This window comes from Aythya fuligula, chromosome 2 (assembly GCF_009819795.1).
Source record: "Aythya fuligula isolate bAytFul2 chromosome 2, bAytFul2.pri, whole genome shotgun sequence".
Taxonomy (NCBI): Eukaryota; Metazoa; Chordata; class Aves; order Anseriformes; family Anatidae; genus Aythya; species Aythya fuligula.
In genome coordinates this window covers 75,444,295-75,464,794 of record NC_045560.1, presented here as the reverse complement: position 1 = coordinate 75,464,794, position 20,500 = coordinate 75,444,295, and the positions used below count along the sequence as shown (strand labels likewise).

The window sequence follows — 20,500 nt, the reverse complement described above, 5'->3', positions numbered from 1 at the left end:
CCAATCTCTCTTGCTTAAGTAGACATTTGTTTTTTATTTCTGGTGCAGATATCTAACGAAGAGCAGCCTTCTGTAACCGTCCTTCACCACTCTGCCCTAAAAATATTGTATCTAGTGGTTATGGGCCACCAGTGAGCAGTGAGCTCTTGGTATTATAACATTTTTGAAGAAAAGGTGGTATCCTAGGAAGCCCCAGAGAAGAAAACACTTGGTAGGCCTTTGAGAACTAGTTACACTAAAAGATATTCTAAAATGGGCCACAGCCTGTGAGACTGTCTAGTCCCTAAGAGAAATGTGACTTAAAAGGGTGAAAGGGTGAAAAGTTTCAACTGTAATGGCCTGACTGAAAAGAGCACAAGGGATTAAAGTTCAGTATAAAAATTCATTTCCCAGAAGGGGATTGAGAATGGCTTGAAACCTTCAGTTTGAAGTTGGTGAGGGAAATGGAAGGAAAAGAAGGAACAGAACTTACTTGCAAAAGATGTTTCTTATACTTTCCTACTCATGTTTGGTGGAGCCTCCTATTTATTTCTTATGGAATGAAATGAAGAAACTAATATGAAAATATGCATTTTGTAGAGTAAATATACACGTAATGCTTATATGTGATGTAAGCAAAGCTTAATTTGTCATTCTTTGATAAATATTCACAGTGTTTCTCAAAGTTTATTTCAGAATTGAAAGTAAGTAAGAAAACCATTATATAGAAAATAAAGTTCAGAATGATGGTAGTTTTCTAAATTTCTGCCATTAAGGTTTTAATCCAAGATCCTGCATGAGCTCCTTATGTTGCCCATATTACAAGAGTCTGGGAAGCATTCTGTGTATGAAAATGTTTCACAGCAGGGAAATTTACTGTTTGACATGAGCTTAACCCACCACACCGTAGTGTTTTATTTCAGTACAAAAGGTAAGGAAAGTCACAATCAAAAACATAATATTCTACCCCTGGCAACGACTTAAAATAGATACTATGGAAAGAAATCTGAGAGCATCAAAAAAGAGAAATACTTCCATGATACATGTCAGTGGGGATATTAGTATTGAGCTAAGTGTGCGATGTTTTTCATGAACTGAAAATGAAATTTTCATGAGCTTGAATTAACAAAAAACATTGACATGATTAAATATTATCTTGGTGTAATCTTGGTGTAATTCTAAGTGATGTTGTTAATGTGTATTCAAATGGAACTAGTTCTGTCAGACTTCTTATAACATACTGATATATTTGAGTCTGATTTTTAAAAACAGTCTTTATATTTGCATTTTAGTTTTGTGCTCTAAGATATATATTAAAATAATGCAATTTTATTGCATTAACTGCAAAATTAGAAAGTTTTAGAGCTGTTTCTTCTGCATACATGTATTTGTACTAATACATGTGCACTTATGAATGCTTTTCTGGATTTACAAAATAAAACTCACTAAATTGTTGTCAACAATGATTACATCACATGCGACTCTTTAAATTAATCATGTTTCTATATTGCAGTATAGGTTTATGAGCAGGTAGTTAATCTACACAGGTAACTTCTTGTTTATAAAATCAGAAATATTCAAAATATTCTTAAAATTAATTAAAGCTTCTACTTGCTATGACCCTTCTGCTGAACCCAAAAATAAAACACAGATTTCATTGTGACAACAAATCTGAATACCAGAGTCTTTCTGTTAAGTATGAAATCAATGATACTAGAAGGAACTTTGCAACAAAGTGATGAGAGTAATTATAGTAAGTATATCCAAAAGATCAAATAAGCCAACTACATTAGTGTACTGAACAAAGCAATGTAATAGATTTGTTTTTGTTGTTGTTGTTGTTGTTTTTATAGATGTACTGAAATCAGTTAGTAGAAGTTATTAATAGGTGAGGCTATATTTTACATTACTTAGATAATGGTTATAAAATCAATACTGAATGCTTAGTAAATGTGTTTATTTTCTTTAGGTTATTTACATTAGTTCATGGGATGGAAATGATAATGACTATAAATGAAATATTCTCCAGCTTAAGAGAAATACAAATAATATGAAATATAAAATTTAAAATTAGTATGACATGGATCCAGTTGTTCAATTTTCCTTAATTGTCATGTACCCTGCCATGTTCTTTATCTGCTTTGTGAATTTACAACTAGCACAGCAGGTTGTGAATTTTTAATAGGATCTCTTCAAGGAAGGAAAAGGTCAATATTAACATAAAAATCTTCTTTAAGAACTGTGGTGCCAAGGTTTCTTAGCAGAAAACAGGTGTTGCTGCAAAACTGAAATCTGCCACAACAGTCAAATTAAAAGATTCTTGGAGCTAAGTTAGGAAACAAATGCCTCAGTATAACACCATGACTGCTAGTCAATGGTGACTGAAAAAAACTTGGTTGCTGCATTCAAAATGATTTAATATATAATAACGATAACAAAAACAAAACAAAACAACAACAACACAAATAAACAAAAAACAGCTTTTGATTACTTCTAAATAAAATGTTTTATTTTTCTTCCTTTGTTTTTCACTTCAGCTTCATTCTGACCAGGATAAGGGAGATGGATCCCTCAAATACATTTTGTCTGGAGATGGGGCTGGTACTCTTTTTATAATTGATGAGAAAACAGGTGACATTCATGCCACACGGAGAATTGACAGGGAAGAAAAAGCCTTTTACACCCTGCGTGCCCAAGCTATTAACAGAAGAACTCTGAGACCAGTGGAACCTGAATCTGAGTTTGTCATCAAAATCCATGACATTAATGACAATGAACCAACGTTTCCAGAAGAAATTTACACTGCTAGTGTTCCTGAAATGTCAGTAGTGGGTGAGTGTTTTATACTGAGGCATAAATGCCTGCTCAAAATACAGTATTTGATGGATATTTTCCCCATCCTCTGAAAATTAGGTCATGTCGGGAATTCTACTTCATGGAATAAATATCTTTCTTTTTGGTTTGCTTGTTCAAATACTAGAATTTCATCCAGAAACAGATTTTGTGATATGAGATTATTTCTACTTAGAATATTTAAAAAATTAACTTACAGTCATTTGGAATATAAATAGTATATAATGGTGAATCACCCTCCTCCTTAAGAATTATTAGAATAAGAATGATAAATACACTACATGGAAATCTATCTTGTCTTTCACTCTTTCCATGGCTGAGGAAAGTTACTTGTTTGCTCATGTACTGTTGATGCACTGCCTGCAGGCAGATACACTCTTCATTCTCCTCTTCACATTCAGTTTTTGAATATATGAACGAATTCTCTTGTACTTTCAGTGTTCCTCTCTTAACATATTCGTGAATGGCCTCTTCAGGAGCCTTAAACAGCTTTTTGAGTTTATCTTGCTTCTGTTTGTACTGTACTTTCAGTTCCTAGGGATGAGCCTTGAACATTATTCTTATCCTTATTGCTGATTGTATTGACAAGGATAGAGGGTAGAATGCTTAGCTAGAACTTTACATTAGGAAAACTCCTGCCATTCCTTGATATCTGTCATCCCAGAGCCTTCCAAGTCTTTTCTTCACTATGACTCTGTATCTGTGAAACACTGAACATTTGTGAAAAATTGAATTAGCTTGCAATCTGCAGTAGTTGAAGAGTTGAAAAAAAAAAAAAAAATTTTTTCCATATATCATAGAATTCAATCATATTTTAGAACAGAAACTTATGAAAAATGTATGGAAAAATAAACATAAAAATTATTTTTGTATAGGCAAAATAACTTCACATCAAAAGGAAGTTAGGAAGAAGATCCTGGATTGCTATAGTTTGCTCTCTCCAAATCAATTTTGTTGAGTTCCAGTATTACCATTACTTACCCAGTATTGTTGGCTGTGAGCTAAGAGATTGTCAGACTTGTTGATGTAATTAATGAATGCAGAGAGAAACTCCAGTCTTGGATTGAATTGTACTGTTGCTTTGTATGGGTCTCCTGCTATGGTACTCACTTTTGTGAGCATATAAAAACATAAAATCTTTCTATAAGAGTCTGAAAACATTAAGCAGAGTTTAGGATATGAATATTATCTCAAGCAAATGTACCAGAAAGAGATATTACAAAGCCAAATTACTGTGTTTTTTGGCTGGTCAAGTAAATAGAAGGTATATCATGCAGTAAAAAGTACCATGCTAATATAGTCTGGCATAGTCAACATAGCACTGCATTGTGCTATATAACCACTAAAAACATAGCTCTGTATTTATAGAACGCCTTGCACTCCTGCTGCCATCATGTGGGAAGGCTGGAGCACCAGGCAGGCACATAACACTTAAACAAACATGTACATAAAATCACAAACTTTGTTCTTCAAAGTTTTAATTTATTTAAACCAATTATATAATTGGCTTATTATTTGTAAATCGGATATAGAGATTGGTTTAGAAATTGGTATAGATATATATATTTATATATATATCTATATATATAATTGGAAACATGAAAATGTGAATAAATGAAAAAGCATGGCTCTTTCAGTATCAAAAGTGAAAGAGGACTTGCTGTAGACAGATTGCGACATTGATCAGAAGTAATGCCCTTTATTTAGGGAGATAACTTTTTGTTGTTGTTTATTTGTTCCAATTCTTGTAGATGTTATCATTGTCTTTTATATCCTCTAGTCATCTTCCGTGTATTTTCACCATACACATGATGTTTTATGTATTGTGATTATTTGTTCTTTGTTTTCTTTGTTACACTCTAAATCCTGGCTAGTCTGTAATATGATTAGTAACTTGCCACTTGTGTTTATGCCTTTGGGGCCTCTTGTACATTATTCTGGAACTGCATTCTAAAGACCCCTGTTACCACCTGGTGCTTGAATTCTCAGTCCCAATAGAGAATATGACTGTTTCAAATTGATTGGCTTAATCCTATCTCTATGCTAAGAGGTGTCAAAAATAGTAAACTATTTTGCTGTTTTGCTGATGAGTTGTGCACACATTTGGACACAGCAGTACCGCAAGCACAGTGCTGAGATGTTCGTATTAACTCTATATACATTCATGTGAATACCAGAAAGAAGACAGCTCTGGCAGCATATCACACCATGTAAGATTATTCATATGCTTCATTGCTTTTAGAGCTATACTATATAATGTAGCTGGTAGCTAGTGTTCAGAACTAGTGGGTTCCTCCTCACACATTTTATTTTAACAGTTTTCAGCAAGATTGCATGAGTTTTTTTGCATGCATTTCATGTCTCTGTTAATTACTGAGTAAACTGGTAAATGTTTAATCACCAGTATTTCTTTACCAATTCATATATGAAAACTGTTATTGCCTAATGTCCTGCTTTCTTTACCAAATTACACAAAAGAAGTGCACGAGTAGCAAAAATATGCAAGCATCAGCTTGAAATAATTGAAATCTATGGCGTCCCTTGAAGTGCAAGGCTTGCTCCATCCTAAAATGCCCTGTGTTATAAGGTACAAAGGGGTAGTAGTACCTTATAATACTACTAAGCCTGTATCTGCTTCCTCTGCCCCCCATTCAAGGTATCAAACTGTGACATAGCCATATGCAAGTCTTTCAGACAAGAAACAGCAGTTGTGATTTCTGCCTCAGGCTGTAGTAGTAGCTTGATGGATACCTGAGAATGGTATTTTTATTATCAATTACAGTGTCTTGACAGAGGTGCATAAGTTCTTTCTTGTCTTGTTCATCTTTCTTCTACTGCTCATTAATCATAGCAAAGGCAGAGATAAATGGGCCAACTTCGGGATCTCAAGTTTAGGCCAATAGCATAGAAGACATCTTGCACTCCTGAAGTCTTTGAACAGATTTCCAAATATTTTCTCCTCTTTTACTTTTTTTCTTTCCTTAATCTCAAAGTTTATGACAGAATATTCTGACCAAAATCTTCTGTTCTGCCCATTATATTCTTTACTTGTCTCTTTTCTTGCTCACCTAAAAGCTTCTTTTCAGAACTGCATAGATGAGTCTATTTTAATCTCTAGAGCTTTTCCTGTGGATTTTTTTGTTTGTTTGTTTCTTGATATATTTTAGAGAAGCTTTCAGAAGTTTCTCCTATTTAGGCTTTCTTTTCCTTTTTATTTTTCCTTTTTATTTTTCTTTTTCCTTTTTTCTTTTTTTTTCTTTTTTCTTTTTCCTTTTTTTTTTTTTTTTTTATTTTTTTTCTTTTTTCTTTCTGTCACCACATCATTTCTTCATTTATGTTATTTGGTGATGCTTCTCTGTTCATCTGTTGTAGCCTAGATATTCTCTAACCATTCTTGATCCTTATTCCATCCTATATCTTCAGTGCTAAGTAACTCTTCCTATGAATTATTGTCTCAGAAACACTTTGAGCTGCTATTAGCTGTCATGCTCCCTAGCTAGTATTTTCTGCTTCTGAATTAGGGATATCAATGTACACTTCAATGTAACCTCCCTCTGGGATTACATGTGATCTACAGGTTGGGCTTCCCACAGTTAGCTTGTCATCCCTACCTGTGGTTATCTTTTTTGTCTGTCTCTTCAGACAGCATTTAGAGCTACTACTTCTTGGCTTTCTCCGTAGGCTTTTTGTTCAGTCCCTCATTAGTGCTGTTCCAAAAGTTCACAGTGCTTAATCCTTTCCTCTGCCATAGCATTTATTTTATTACAATTCTTTATTGTTTCCTTTTAACAAAGATTTTCTTTATTTTTTTTCATAATTATCTCACTAAAACTTTTGCATCTCATTTTTAATTTCATAATGTCAATCATGATTTTGAAAAAAACTGATTATATTACGATTTCACTTTGCATATAAATCCTGCCTCATACAGAGAAAAAAAATACATACATATATATATATATATATATTTTTTTTTTTCTTTAAAAGTATAATTTTAAAAGAATTGGAAGCATCTACTGACATACTTTTTTCCCAGCTTATTGTCCTCTAAGTTACCGAAGTATCATGTAACTAAAGAGCTTTCTACATAGATTTCTCTGAATATGGAGCTCTTTCCTGTTATTCTTCTGTGTTAAATAGTTTATTTCTGGGAGAACATATCTCACTATTTCCTCTCTTTTCTACTAGAAAGAGGAAAATTCCTGTTAATTCAACTTGTTATTTTAATGTATAATTTACTATGGAAGGCTCTTGTTGTAGTTAAACATAACATAACTCACTTGGGAATAAGGAAATAAATATAGGTTACAAATTCAGCTCCACAACAGATACTCTGTTTTTTTGTGTGTGTGTTTTTTGTTTGTTTGTTTGTATTTGCTTTGTTTTTGTTTGTTTGTTCTTTGTTTTGTTTTGTTTTGTTTTCCCAGTTAATTATCTTCAGTGATTCTCCTCTATTACTTCTATATCTTAAATGCTCTGTGAGGTTACTAGGAGTCACTAGTGGCGTCCCCCAGGGCTTGGTGCTGGGGCCGGTCCTCTTTAATATCTTCATCGATGATCTGGACGAGGGCATCGAGTGCACCCTCAGTAAGTTCGCAGATGACACCAAGTTAGGTGCGTGTGTCGATCTGCTTGAGGGTAGGAAAGCTCTGCAGGAGGATCTGGATAGGCTGCACCGATGGGCTGAGGTCAACTGCATGAAGTTCAACAAGGCCAAGTGCCGGGTCCTGCAGCTGGGGCGCAATAACCCCAAGCAGAGCTACAGGCTGGGAGAGGAATGGTTGGAGAGCTGCCAGGCAAAGAAGGACCTGGGAGTGATGGTGGATAGTCGGCTGAATATGAGCCAGCAGTGTGCTCAGGTGGCCAAGAAGGCCAACGGCATCCTGGCTTGTATCAGAAACAGTGTGACCAGCAGGGCTAGGGAGGTGATCGTCCCCCTGTACTCAGCTCTGGTGAGGCCGCACCTCGAGTACTGTGTTCAGTTTTGGGCCCCTCGCTACAAGAAGGACATCGAGGTGCTTGAGCGGGTTCAGAGAAGGGCGACGAAGCTGGTGAGGGGTCTGGAGAACAAGTCCTATGAGGAGCGGCTGAGGGAGCTGGGCTTGTTCAGCCTGGAGAAGAGGAGGCTCAGGGGCGACCTTATTGCTCTCTATGGGTACCTCAAGGGAGGCTGTAGCGAGGTGTGGGTTGGCCTGTTCTCCCACGTGCCTGGTGACAGGATGAGGGGGAATGGGCTTAAGTTGAGCCAGGGGAGTTTTAGGTTAGATGTTAGGGAGAACTTCTTCACTGAAAGGGTTGTGAGGCATTGGAACAGGCTGCCCAGGGAAGTGGTGGAGTCGCCATCCCTGGAAGTCTTCAAAAGACGTTTAGATGTAGAGCTTAGGGAAATGGTTTAGTGGGGACTGTTAGCGTTAGGTCAGAGGTTGGACTCGATGACCTTGAGGTCTCTTCCAACCTAGAAAATTCTGTGATTCTGTGATTCTGTTACAATCATTAATACTTGTATGGTGTTTGAAGATGTTTGCAAGGAAAGCATTAAAAAGAGCCTACATTAATTACTATTATGATACGAGACCTTAGGGAAATTCAAAGGTTATAATTAAAATTATGTTCAAATATGTCTTTTGAGAACTACAATAATCTGACAAATGGCTCTTTTTGTTGGCCTAGTTCACCACCATATGATTCTAGTTTATTGTATAATGAAATTCATAAGTATATGAGGAGGAAGTTAATTCACAGTCTTTTTCATGACCTTAATAATTCCAGAGCTGGTGCCACATTCTCCAGTATATTGTCACTATGTCCTTTATGTCCTCCTATAGACTTCAGATTAGGCTTTATGTCCTGGAGGCCAAAGACTTCATCAAAAGCAACCTGTGCCCATGTAAAAGATAGAGAGCAAGGCCTGGACTGAGGAGTGCAAAGTCACACCCACACTGTGGTTTGTAAACCCCAACATGAGCAGTCAAAATCAGTGCCTTGGGTACCAGTTAGTTCACCCCAGGTTTCAGACTGCTTCAAGCAATATATTAGCAGTATTGAGGATCAGCGGTCTTCAGTGACTTCAGTGAACTGAAGCAAAACAAGAATTTTGATAGTTTGACAGCTGATGTGCACAATATTACTTTAATGACATAGCTAAGGGTTTTCTTTTTTTTTTTTCTTTTTTTTTTTTCCTTTTTTTTTTTTTTCTGCCTTTCAAAACTCCTAATCTGCTTTACTTGATGTGCATTGTCCACTTCCATAGCCCGCAGTTATTTTTTGCTGATGCTAGCTAAGAAGAGAGGATTTGAAATTTCTTTTCATTCAAATGGTAGCTTGCTGTGTTAAACATGCTATTTTTACTTTAATATAAAATGTTTCTGAAAATCTGCTGACCTCCATTTATCATTATTACTATTTTTAACTACAATTATCAAAAGCTAGATGCAAAAAAAAAAAAAAAAAAAAAAAAAAAGTTTATGTGAATGCCTGTCTTCAATTTAAGGCGCTCACATTTTCTCAAAGGCCTTTATCTTCCACCCTTAATTGTAGAAGAGATACTCAGTGGCTTCCTACCAGAGCCTTACTTTCCCAGCCCAGCCCTGCCCTGATGCTCTCACTTAACCAGCCTTCTAGCATGTCCCAACATATCAACTAGCATACAACTCTATCCCACTCACTCTTTCTTTCTTTTTTCCCTTATCTGCCCAGCAGCAGTTCTCAGTTTTATTTAGCTGTAATAAAAAGGAATTGGAAAAAAATGTGGAAAATTCCACAATTGGAAAAGGAAATACAAATATGAGGAGTTTTATTATTATTATTATTATTATTATTATTATTGTTATTGTTATTGTTATTGTTATTATTATTATTATTTCTGACTGGAGGGGTGAGAAGAGACAAAGTCTTACAGTAGTGTAAATAGTGGACTTGTTACAGATGTGGCTTTCATTTAGAATAACAGCTTGAAATAATTTAAAAACTAAAAATGCTTTATAAAATAAAAAGTAGTATAAAACTGAAAGATACACAAGTCCTGAAGACCTGGTATGCTTTTATTTATTTTTATTCGTTAAATTTATTTAATAAACAAAGAGGAAGCAAAGGAGCTTTACTCATACACCAGAAATATATTTGGTATTTTTCCTCTAAAGAGGACAGGGCTACAAAAATTTGAAACACAAAGCATGATACAGGGTAATATTCTTGAAATACATTAAAATGGGCTACAGGTCAGAAATAAACAGTTGCAAAAAATTGAAGAATTCTGGGAAAAGGCTAAGTAGCATTGCACTATTCATTTACAGTGTATTTTCAAATATGAGTGCTGCAGAAAATAGTTTGTGTCAAAACAGATAAATGTGCAGGTAAAGAAGAATCAGCATGGTTGGTAATTTCAAACTGATCTCTGCATGTTGATTATCTGGAGTGACCAGCCTATTGGGAGACTGAGCAAAGAGGACACACAGTGATGTGACCGCAGCCCAGAACAAATAATGTGTGGCAGTGGTCATACTGTTTGCTGGAAGGGCTCCCAGTCTAATACGCTCTTCCTGATTGATTCTTTGCATGGTTTCTGTCAGGTTTCATGTAGGAATCACTGATCCCTCTGTGGATGCATAGAAAGCATGTCTCTCTGCCTCTGTGAATAAGGGCTATGACTAAAGTGGTGACTTCTGTACCCTGAATGGCAGGCAGAAATGAAGCTGTGCCCTTGCTGTTTTCCTGCCACTACCTGCCTGGTGGCTGGACAGCAAAAGCCAAGGAGCTGAGGCAATAGTAAAAGCATAGTTCATCCTTTCTGTTTTGGGGTGATGAGGTGTACATTACCCTGAGCACAGCCGATGGAGTAAATCACTGTGTGACGGGAATTGGATCAAATCTCTTTTTGGAAGCAGTGTCTGATATATTTTATTGGGTGTGTATGTGGGTCTGTATGTGTGATTACTCTAGAGAGTAATCTAGAGAACAGGATAGCTGATATGATTTGTTTCTTGCTTCGTGTATGTGTGTTAAAATAGCATGAAGTAATATACTGTATATGCATTTTGACATTCATAATTGAGGGGGAGCTATTAGAGACATTATTACATCGCAAAAGGAAATTTTATTCCATTTATTTATTTTAATGTTACTAAACATGCTCTTCAGTTTTCTTCCAAATGATATGTTGAAGTAGATTTTTTTAAATAAAAATGAAATAAAAATATGATACAATTTACTTCCTATTAATAACTATATATATAACTAATACATATTTGACCATATAAATGAAATATAAAAGTTAGAACAGAAAATAACAAAGTTGCAATAGTAGCTCCAAAATATCACCGTTCATGTTTGCAACATACATGTAAGGTTTTCTCATTAACTCATGCTATTATGATAGCTGTCATAGAATCATAGGATCATAGAACAGCGTGGGTTGGGAGGGAGCTTAAAGATCATCTAGTTCCAATCCCCCTGCCATGGGCAGGGATTCCACCCACTAGATCAGGATGTCCAAGGCCTCATCCAACCTGATCTTGAACGCCTCCAGGAATGGGGCATACACAGCTTCTGGACGTTCTGGGCTGCAAGCTTGCATTGCTGGTTCATGTTGAGCTTTTCATCCATCAGAACCCCCAAGTCCTTCTCTGCAGGGCTGCTCTCGATGAGTTCTTTTCCCAGTCTGTCCTAATGGCTGGTATTGCGCTGACCCAGGTGCAGCACCCTGCACTTAGACTTATTGAACCTCATTAGGTTCACGTGGACCCAATTCTTAAGCTTGTCCAGGTCCCTTTGGATGGCATCCCTTCCTTCTGTTGTATTGACTGTACTTCTCAGCTTGGTGTTGTCTGCAAACTTGCTGAGGGTGTGCTAAATCCCACTGTCTATGTCACTGATAAAGATATTAAACAGAACTGGTCCCAAAACATACCCCTGAGGGACACCACTTGTCACTGGCCTCCACCTGGACATGGATCCACTGACCACAACTCTCTGAGTGCAACCTTTGAGACAATTCCTTATCCACAGAATGGTCCACCCTTGTAATACATATTTCTCCAATTCTGAGATTTTTGTATATCACATTGGCATCATTGTATGAAAACATGACAAAACAAAACAATAACTGTTCTGGGTAATTGAAAGCAGAGATGTACTGTCCTCTGAAAAGAAGTGAGTACATAAATATGAACACATGATAAAATGTAGGGATAAAATCAGCTCAACCACTGGTACATGTATTGTTTACCGTTACTGATTAGGCCTTAATTATTGTGGAATTATGGAAGTTTAGGTTCAATTTGTGTAGAATGAGACCCCAAACAGGGAAGAGAGTATCTAAAGTTGACTGTAAGATAATAAATATGCTTGAAAAATCCAGTCATCATTAGCTGAAACTTTCTTTGGGTTCTGATCAATCAGAAATTAATGTTGTTGGACCTCCATTTAGTACTATCTGAAACTAAATTGACTTTGGATGCTTCAGGTACTTCTGTGGTGCAAGTCACAGCTACTGATGCCGATGACCCTTCCTATGGAAACAGTGCCAGAGTCATTTACAGCATACTTCAGGGGCAGCCATATTTCTCCGTGGAACCAGAAACAGGTCAGGAAATTGTCATTATTTCCATTTACTGTAAGCTTGCTCTTTCATTTTAAAAATCTCAGATCACCTAAAAAAAAATTTAAAAGCTAACTGAAATGAAATATTTTTTTCTTGCTTTTTCCCTCATAATTTGTAGTTCTTGTAATAAATAAAAATAAAAACTAAGAGTTATTACAGCTGACACTATGAAGTAGAAGTATTGTTGCAGTGGAATAATTGAAATAGCTAAGACAGTGTAAAGTTCTAAGTAAGAATATTTTTGATAAAGGCATGATGAAAGGTTTGTGTCCTAGAAAATGTTGTTCTTTTATTCTTAGTGGTTCTAGTTAGACTAATAAAAGGTGTTCTTTCCACCCACAAACCTTGTCTTGCATAAATATCTTGAATCATTTTTAGCATGAAATGTAAACTGAAGAACTAATCTTTTTTATAACAAACAGACTGTTCTGAAGACTGTTTATAAAGCTCATGAACAAAATTTTGTACTTTAAAGCATGAAATGAATACTTTAGGAATACATTTCACAGACTAATACAAAAAAAAAAAAAAAAAAAAAAAAAGACTCAGCAGATAGCTGCACATTAAAAATAAAGGCACAATTAACAATTTTGTTTGTTCTTTATTTAAGGCATCATCAGGACTGCTTTGCCAAACATGAACAGAGAGAACAGGGAGCAGTACCAAGTTGTTATCCAGGCAAAGGACATGGGAGGCCAGATGGGTGGATTATCAGGGACCACCACTGTGAACATCACTTTGACTGATGTCAACGACAATCCACCTCGATTCCCCCAGAGTAAGCTGCATTTAATAGTTGTCCTGCACTCTAAGAGGTTCAAACTAAAGAGTTTAGCAATCACCATCTGGTTTAATTTAGAGTAAATCTAGATTACAGGGCACACATGAACAACAACAACAAAAAGGCTTATGTACTGATTTATTCACTATTATTAAAGCAGAATATTAAATGTTACAGTATTTGTTTGTTAGGAAAACAGTTACATGATCAACTATAACTACAGAAGACCTGGGATACCTTCCAGTACTATGGGAGGCAGTTGGAGGTGAAATCATAAGAGCATTAGAGCAATGTATTTCTTTCCCCTTACCTATTGCTTAATTCCTAGACACTCCCCCATTGGAAAACAAAACATGTAGTATTTGTAGGTATGCAGAAATGTTTGAACTGTTTTATCTGCTTAAATATTTAATCATGAAGAACTTGGAAAATAAATTACTTGAAGGAAAACAAGCAGATTTGTACTTTTCCAGTTAGTGCTACAAAATCTGATAGATAAAAGATTTCTCAAAGTGAAGTAAATGGCATTTAATGTTTACCAAAGGCCATATTTTTTTTATAAAAAATTACCATATTTTTTATAAAAAATTACCATATTTTTTATTAAAAAAAATACTTTTTTTTTTTATATACTTCTGATAGCACAGTTATCAAGACATTTTAATCTCAAAGTAAAATATGAAAACATTATCAGTCTCTACATAGTACAGAAATTTTATGTAACTAGATACGTGGTAAAGTTTAAGCATTTTAAATATGTTTGAAACATTTTGTGTGTACTGAAGTCATAATATTTTTAAGATGGTTTGGACATAATAGCTAAAAGATTTGTATCATCCTCACAGTACAGGTTTTATTCTGAATCCACTAAACTGGAGTACAACTCCAGTAAATCCAGTAGTTACTGATGATCAGCCTTCAGACTCATAATAACAGAACCAGTTTCAAATGATTCTGATTTAAGCATGTTCTTTATAGCACAAATGGAGTACCTAATTTTGTTCAATGTAATTTTGTTGTTAATATATATGCATTTAGCTGAGATGTTTATCAGCATGTGATTTCATATACTCTCAAAACAGAAAAATCATGAGCAATTGAGTATTTACAGTTTGAGCATTTCTCCACAGGCCCTATTCTGGACAGAATTTAGTGTTAATTTGTCATTTTAAGTCCCTTTGTAATTTCACATTGTTTTGATTTATTACATTTTTAGTTTACATTTATATATGTAGGATTATGGTAATTCCAGTGCTGTGTAAGTGAGGAATGCTGTTTTACTTACTGCTCTCTGGAGAAATTTAGGATGACTTTTCAAAGATGTTGAATGTTCAAAGCTTTATGGAAAAGCTAATTTTAACAGTTTTACTTAGGACAGCATATAAGCTATGCATTGTTACGCTCTTCATTTTTTTTTCTCGTTTCTTCAACACCATGTGAAATTAATAACTAGAATGGCTTATTCAACTTTCTACACTGTTTTTATATGATTTAGATGGCAGTCCAATATCATATTCATTGGATTGAGATGGCATTCTGCTGTTCCAGAAATATCTGTGCATTTTTCTGTTGTCAGTGTAAATCAGATAGGACCTTTGCTTTAAAGAAGTTTTAAGTCTTACTCTGATGGTTGGCATTTTTATGTTGTTTTGTTTTATTTGGTTTTCTCTTTGCTCTCCACTGATACTCATGCTACATATGTTTCACTGGAAATGAAATCTAAAACATTTATAAAGATGAATGTAATTTTAAAAGTTGTTTGAAATTAAAAACAAACAAAAAGCTATTGACCTTTAAAAAATCTTTATATTTAATCTAAAAACGCAAAGAGGCATTATAATGATTCCTGATTTTCATAGAGTTTTAGGAAACTACTGGAATTGGTACTTACTAAGTTAAATTATTCTGTCCTATTGATAAAGGATTTATCAGATTTATAAGCTACCAGGAAAAATATTAAGTTTCCTTAGATTTTCACAGGACTGAGCAGCACACTACAGCTATATATTAATCAAAGGACAGATAAAACTTCTCTTACAAGGAAATTCATAGTTGAATTGTGAAAAATTCCACTTTTGTTTTGTTTTTCTAAACAAACAAACAAAAACAAAAAACATACCATTGATTCCTCTGTGATTTAGGGAGAGCAGGGTCTCTTCAGAATGTTTTTCTTCTCTTAAAGATCACCTGAAAACCAGGTTACAGTTACATCAGTAACTGTTCCTCTGAGTAAACGTAATGAAATTGAACATTTTATCGAGGTTCTGTACACAAAAGCCATCAAAGACCTTAGATTTTGCATCTCTGCTTCAGTTGTCATACTTTCAGGAATTTTCAGAATTAAGGACATTGTATTGACATATGCTAAATGGAAAATAAAAGAAGAGAAAATAAAAGTAAAGTAAAATAAAATAAAATATTTAAAGTAAAATACAAACAATATCCTGGGTTCAGATGGAAAAGATTTTGGGAATAAAATTGTTTGGTAAGTACTGTGTTTTAGAATTATATTTTTATTTTCTTGATTTTTGTAGATCAATATTTTCATTCTCTATTTTTCAAATAGAGCTATGTACTGCCTTGAGTTAATTATTTTAGGATAAGTCAGCTCATTTTTGGAGTCTGACTCTTATTTTTCAAAATGGTTTATGGACTTCAGAACATGAATGTGGCTGAAACTCATGGCAGCCCACATCTCCTGTAAGAGCTCCTGTATAGAGCCTATATTGCTCTGTAAAAATACTTACCTTTACACTGTTCCAGAGCAAATGGGAAGAGGGATAAATGTGAATGAGGTTGCTCTTTTATTTTTCATGACTGAGTGACACAAGTCTGTAGACTAAATCTTCCACCTAACTTCCACTTTTCTTCATCACTCAGTGGAGAAAATGCAAACAGTACATGACTCTCCTTGGGGAAAAAGCTATGAGAGAAAAAGGATTTACAGAGGAGTTTTGCAAGAATAATGCTAGTTTTTCTAGTTTACATTCTGATCTGGTGCTTTAACTTGCATTGCATCCCGTATGTAGTCAAATGATTTATAGTCTTCAGTGACAAAAATAATAAAAGGGAGTATCACATACCATGGTAGAGATTTCAATTAAACCATAAAATTAAAATAGTCTTTCAGATGATAGATTTCTGGTTATTTTTATTCTTTATTTCCACTGCCTTATTATTACTTGAGGTTATGAGTTCTTAGCACTTTCTAGATAAATAAATGAGTTAGGTATTGCAGTGGGATAGTAGTGTCCACAAGGCACAGCTTTGGGTTGTGGTTTAAAGCACCCAAATAAATAAATAAATAATAATAATAAAAAAAAATAAAAATCAGAGAATAGTTGACATGCCATAAAACTAATTATAACGTATAAATATTAATTGAAAAAAAAAAAAAAGTAGTCTTTCAACATAGTCCAACATAGTACTAAAAAAATTTTAAATGGGAGCAGCAGCTACTTTTTCTTCTTTTTTTAACATTAACAGATTACACAGAGATTATATACTAATGTAGCAAAGTACACAGATTTAGGTTTTAGAGAAAGGTAATGAAAAATGTCAGAGCAAATGCAAGATAAACACTTGATTGAAACACCAAAAATGTAACTGCATGAAAATAAATTCATTATAAATAGAATATGGAGTATATATGGTAGTAAAGTATTAATTCTGCTGTTGTTTATCAGTTTTATATAAAAAACTGATGAAATACTAAGAAATTCAATTTTACTCTTTTCCCTTCCATATGTAATAATATTTAATAAATAAGTTATATGGGAATGTTTATTTTTTTATTTTTTTTAAATTGTTGGCTTTTTTTTTTTTTTTTTTAGGTTTTAAAACAACAAAATAATGGCACAGAAAAATAGTTCCACAGAATGCGAGAAACTCTTAAACTTACTAGTGAATAATGGGGCATTGTTTTATTTTTTCACCATGTCTCCTCAAAACCAAAAACATTCCTCTGTCATTCTCTAGTTGCCTGACAACATACTCCGTTAAAAGACACTTATAATCCCCACCTGTGTCTTCCTGAATATATGATAAGGTCATGTTGCTACTACTCTCTCCCCATTATTCTTTCTGATCACACGAAACTATTAACTTCCTTTATGAATTTTTCTGCACTTCTTATCTGTAACTAGGTATGTATGTGCTGCCTTTTGGGTAGCCTATTCCTTTTTTCTGTTTATGGTACCAGCCTTTATCACTTCCACTTTTGTATTACTGTTAACTGAATTTTCTTTCTAACTCACTTTACTTAGCTCATGAGGTGTTTAAGTAAAACAACAAATCTAGAAACACTTCAATAAGGGCAGAAAAGAAAATGTTTTTCAGTAGAGCTTAGATGGCCTAACATTTGCATTGGAATGGCAGCTGTATCTGTATTCATTTTAAAATCCTTTTTTGAGAATTCTTAGTGTGTTAATGTGTCACACATCTTTTGCTACCCTACGTTCTGATGGATGGGATCAGAGATCTCAATCCTTATTTACAGTTTAACAGGATGGCTAAGACATAGAATACTAAAATGTAGAGTAAGGTATTTATTTTAATTTATTGCAGCATTTCTGAATGAGGACAGTTTTACTCCTGTGTTTTTTATCTGCACTATGAAATCACAATAAACAGATGCAACTGAGCCAGAGGAAGAAAGACAAAACCAAAATTGCAGTGTTCATGAGTCTTAATCAAGCATGAATTACTGCTTTAACAAGTGTAGGCACACTTTCTGCTTGTGGATTTTCAAGAACCTTTCCCTTTATTTATTTAATATTGTATCTGACTGAAATTTCAATCTGCTTCTTATAGTTGGATGGAGAATTTAGGGAAAAGTACAGATAGATATAGTTGGTCCTTCTTTGGGATAGGAATATAGAAGGGCTTTTAAATCCTATTTTTCTATGATTTTGTTTTTCTACATTTTTTTTCACTCTTTTACCTAAACTTTTTTCGTGCATAGTTCTCTGCCTCATATTTTGCCCACCCCATCTATATTAAAAGGGAAAATCTCTAGAATAAAAGATACACAAAAATATGTAATCAGCTATTGTGTGACACAGACATTACTTAATGCTTGTGTAGTGGCTTGTGTAAAGCTTGTGTAATGCTTGTGGGGCTCCTGAGCAGTTCTTCATTTCTTTGACAGGTACCATCCACCTCCGCATTCCTGAATCCTCCCCAGTTGGGACAGCCATTGGCAGCGTCAAAGCCACTGATGCAGACACTGGAAAAAATGCAGAAGTAGAGTACAGAATTATAGATGGTGATGGGACAGATATGTTTGATATCGTGACACAGAAGGACACTCAGGAAGGCATCATAACTGTGCGAAAGGTCAAAAAAATCAAAATCAAAATCAAAAAAATTCACTAAGCGATTTTATTGTCAATGTTATGGTACAAATATTCATTGTAAAAATGTGCTTGGATCATGTGACGGCAATTCTAACTGCTTAGCACTTGCAAGCATCCCTCATTGGTGACTGAACAATACTATTTCCTTTCAAGGTGAACTAGAAATAACAGGTGGCAGCAATATCTCCAAGCTACAGAGTAGGTTTAAAGCATTAGCCAATTGTGCAATAAATGGACCATCCCCAATGTTAGTATCTCTGTGACTTCAAATACAGATTTGTTCAGTATTCATGCAACCTATTTTCTTCTGCAAACGATGCACAGTTCACTCATTATAGAGAGACTTGGGCTTTCTTTATTTAGATTTTCATCCACACAGAGTCAAATTAGGAGACCAATGATTGTCAAAACACAAATACACCCATGTAAACTGTCACAAGCTATATTGTTTTGCTCGTATTTCCAACAGGTCAGCTGGTACAGACATAAGCAGTGCATAATGATATTGTTTTTGTTTCAGAGCTAGCTTTAGTTCTGCCCTGTTTTTCATCTCGAAGCACTTTCAAAGGTTTAAGATCTCAAAGTTTGAAATGCCATTCTCTTGCTCCTCAACATTTTCCCTTCCAGAAGTCCCCCAGTCCTTTTCTTTGGGATTGTAAGCATTTCTAAAAAGTCTAGGGAGCACTTCTAACACAAACTATTGCTTATATTAGCTTTTTAAATAAATCACCTTAAGCATAGTATAACAAATTAAACACTACTATACCACTACCTCTTTCTCTGCATTATCTCTCTTGATAATGGCAACCAAGGTAAAGATAAATTCTGCAAAGATGACATTGAGTTCCCTTTTGAACTCTATATTCTTCATTGTCAGCATTGTAGTTTATCTGGGAAAGTATGGAAACACCAAGGCAGGGGCCAGATATTTTTCCTTTTCATAGAAGTTTGCAAAGGCTTCTCTTGAGCTATTCCCTTCTTGTTTGTTTGAGGTTTTCCATGCAGACTTCCATTATATTAAATCAATATAGTCTTGAAAAAAACCAACAGTCTAATAATTACATCAAGCATAAAAAATTCATGTTGTAAGACAGCAGCTCCAAAAGTGTCACCAATAAGTAATAATGAACAAGATCCTCTCATTTTGTTATTAGCAATCTGACACACTCTAAAATTTTCAGGATGTTTTCTCATTGATAAATAAGTAGCTTATCATTCAGATCTCACAGACTAGCTAGTATTGACTAGCAAGGAAGGAGATACCATGCTCAGTTTGTTCTTTTATGAAATTATTCATCATTTATTTATTATTTAGCCACTTTGATTGTGATTTCTGTTTTCAGTGGTGAATAACTACAAGTAACTGGTGTTCATAGCCCTTTAGTTACTAAGTCTCAGTGTAACACCATCTGCAAAAGAACTTAGGAGCTTTTCTACATATGTTCAGTACTTGCAATGTGTTGGAATACCCTTATAATTCACACATTTCATATCAATGTTTTGTGGTGTAGCCTGAAGAGATGTCCAAACTGTACTTGAATGTACTAGTAGCACGGTAGATACATCTGTGTGATGCACCATCTGACAAATTAAGCCTGCTAATTAGAAAAAAAGTAGGATTAACATGGATTCTTTGCCTTTAGACTTGAAGATCGCATCCCTTAATAGCAGCATGCTGCACTTTATAGACACACCAATAGTCTCATATAGCAACACTGTTCAGAGAGCTTCAGATAGTTCAGATAGCACCACAGTGTTGCAATTCCTGGCCATATTCATAGATATTCTCCCTTCTGCTCTGACTGTGTTTTAAAACAAGTGTGAGACTAGAATTCATAGTCTGGACTGCATCCTTCTGCTCTTATACTGAAAATTTAAACTTCTAGTCAGTCATTCTGGCATCTTGCATGAACAAGAATTTATATTTAAAAG

The 20,500-nt window shown here is 34.7% G+C and overlaps 1 protein-coding gene across 6 annotated transcripts in view; it reads left to right on the top strand.

Annotated features, from left to right (window-relative positions):
* Window positions 1–20,500, top strand: part of CDH10 (cadherin 10) — a 101,846-nt gene that overhangs the window by 57,903 nt on the left and 23,443 nt on the right. For all 6 annotated transcript variants that reach the window (XM_032181603.1, XM_032181604.1, XM_032181601.1 and 3 more), the window contains 4 exons: window positions 2,517–2,811; window positions 12,293–12,412; window positions 13,041–13,208; window positions 18,361–18,548. In XM_032181603.1, the coding sequence (XP_032037494.1) occupies window positions 2,517–2,811; window positions 12,293–12,412; window positions 13,041–13,208; window positions 18,361–18,548 (771 nt within the window). The remainder of the gene's footprint in view (window positions 1–2,516; window positions 2,812–12,292; window positions 12,413–13,040; window positions 13,209–18,360; window positions 18,549–20,500) is intronic.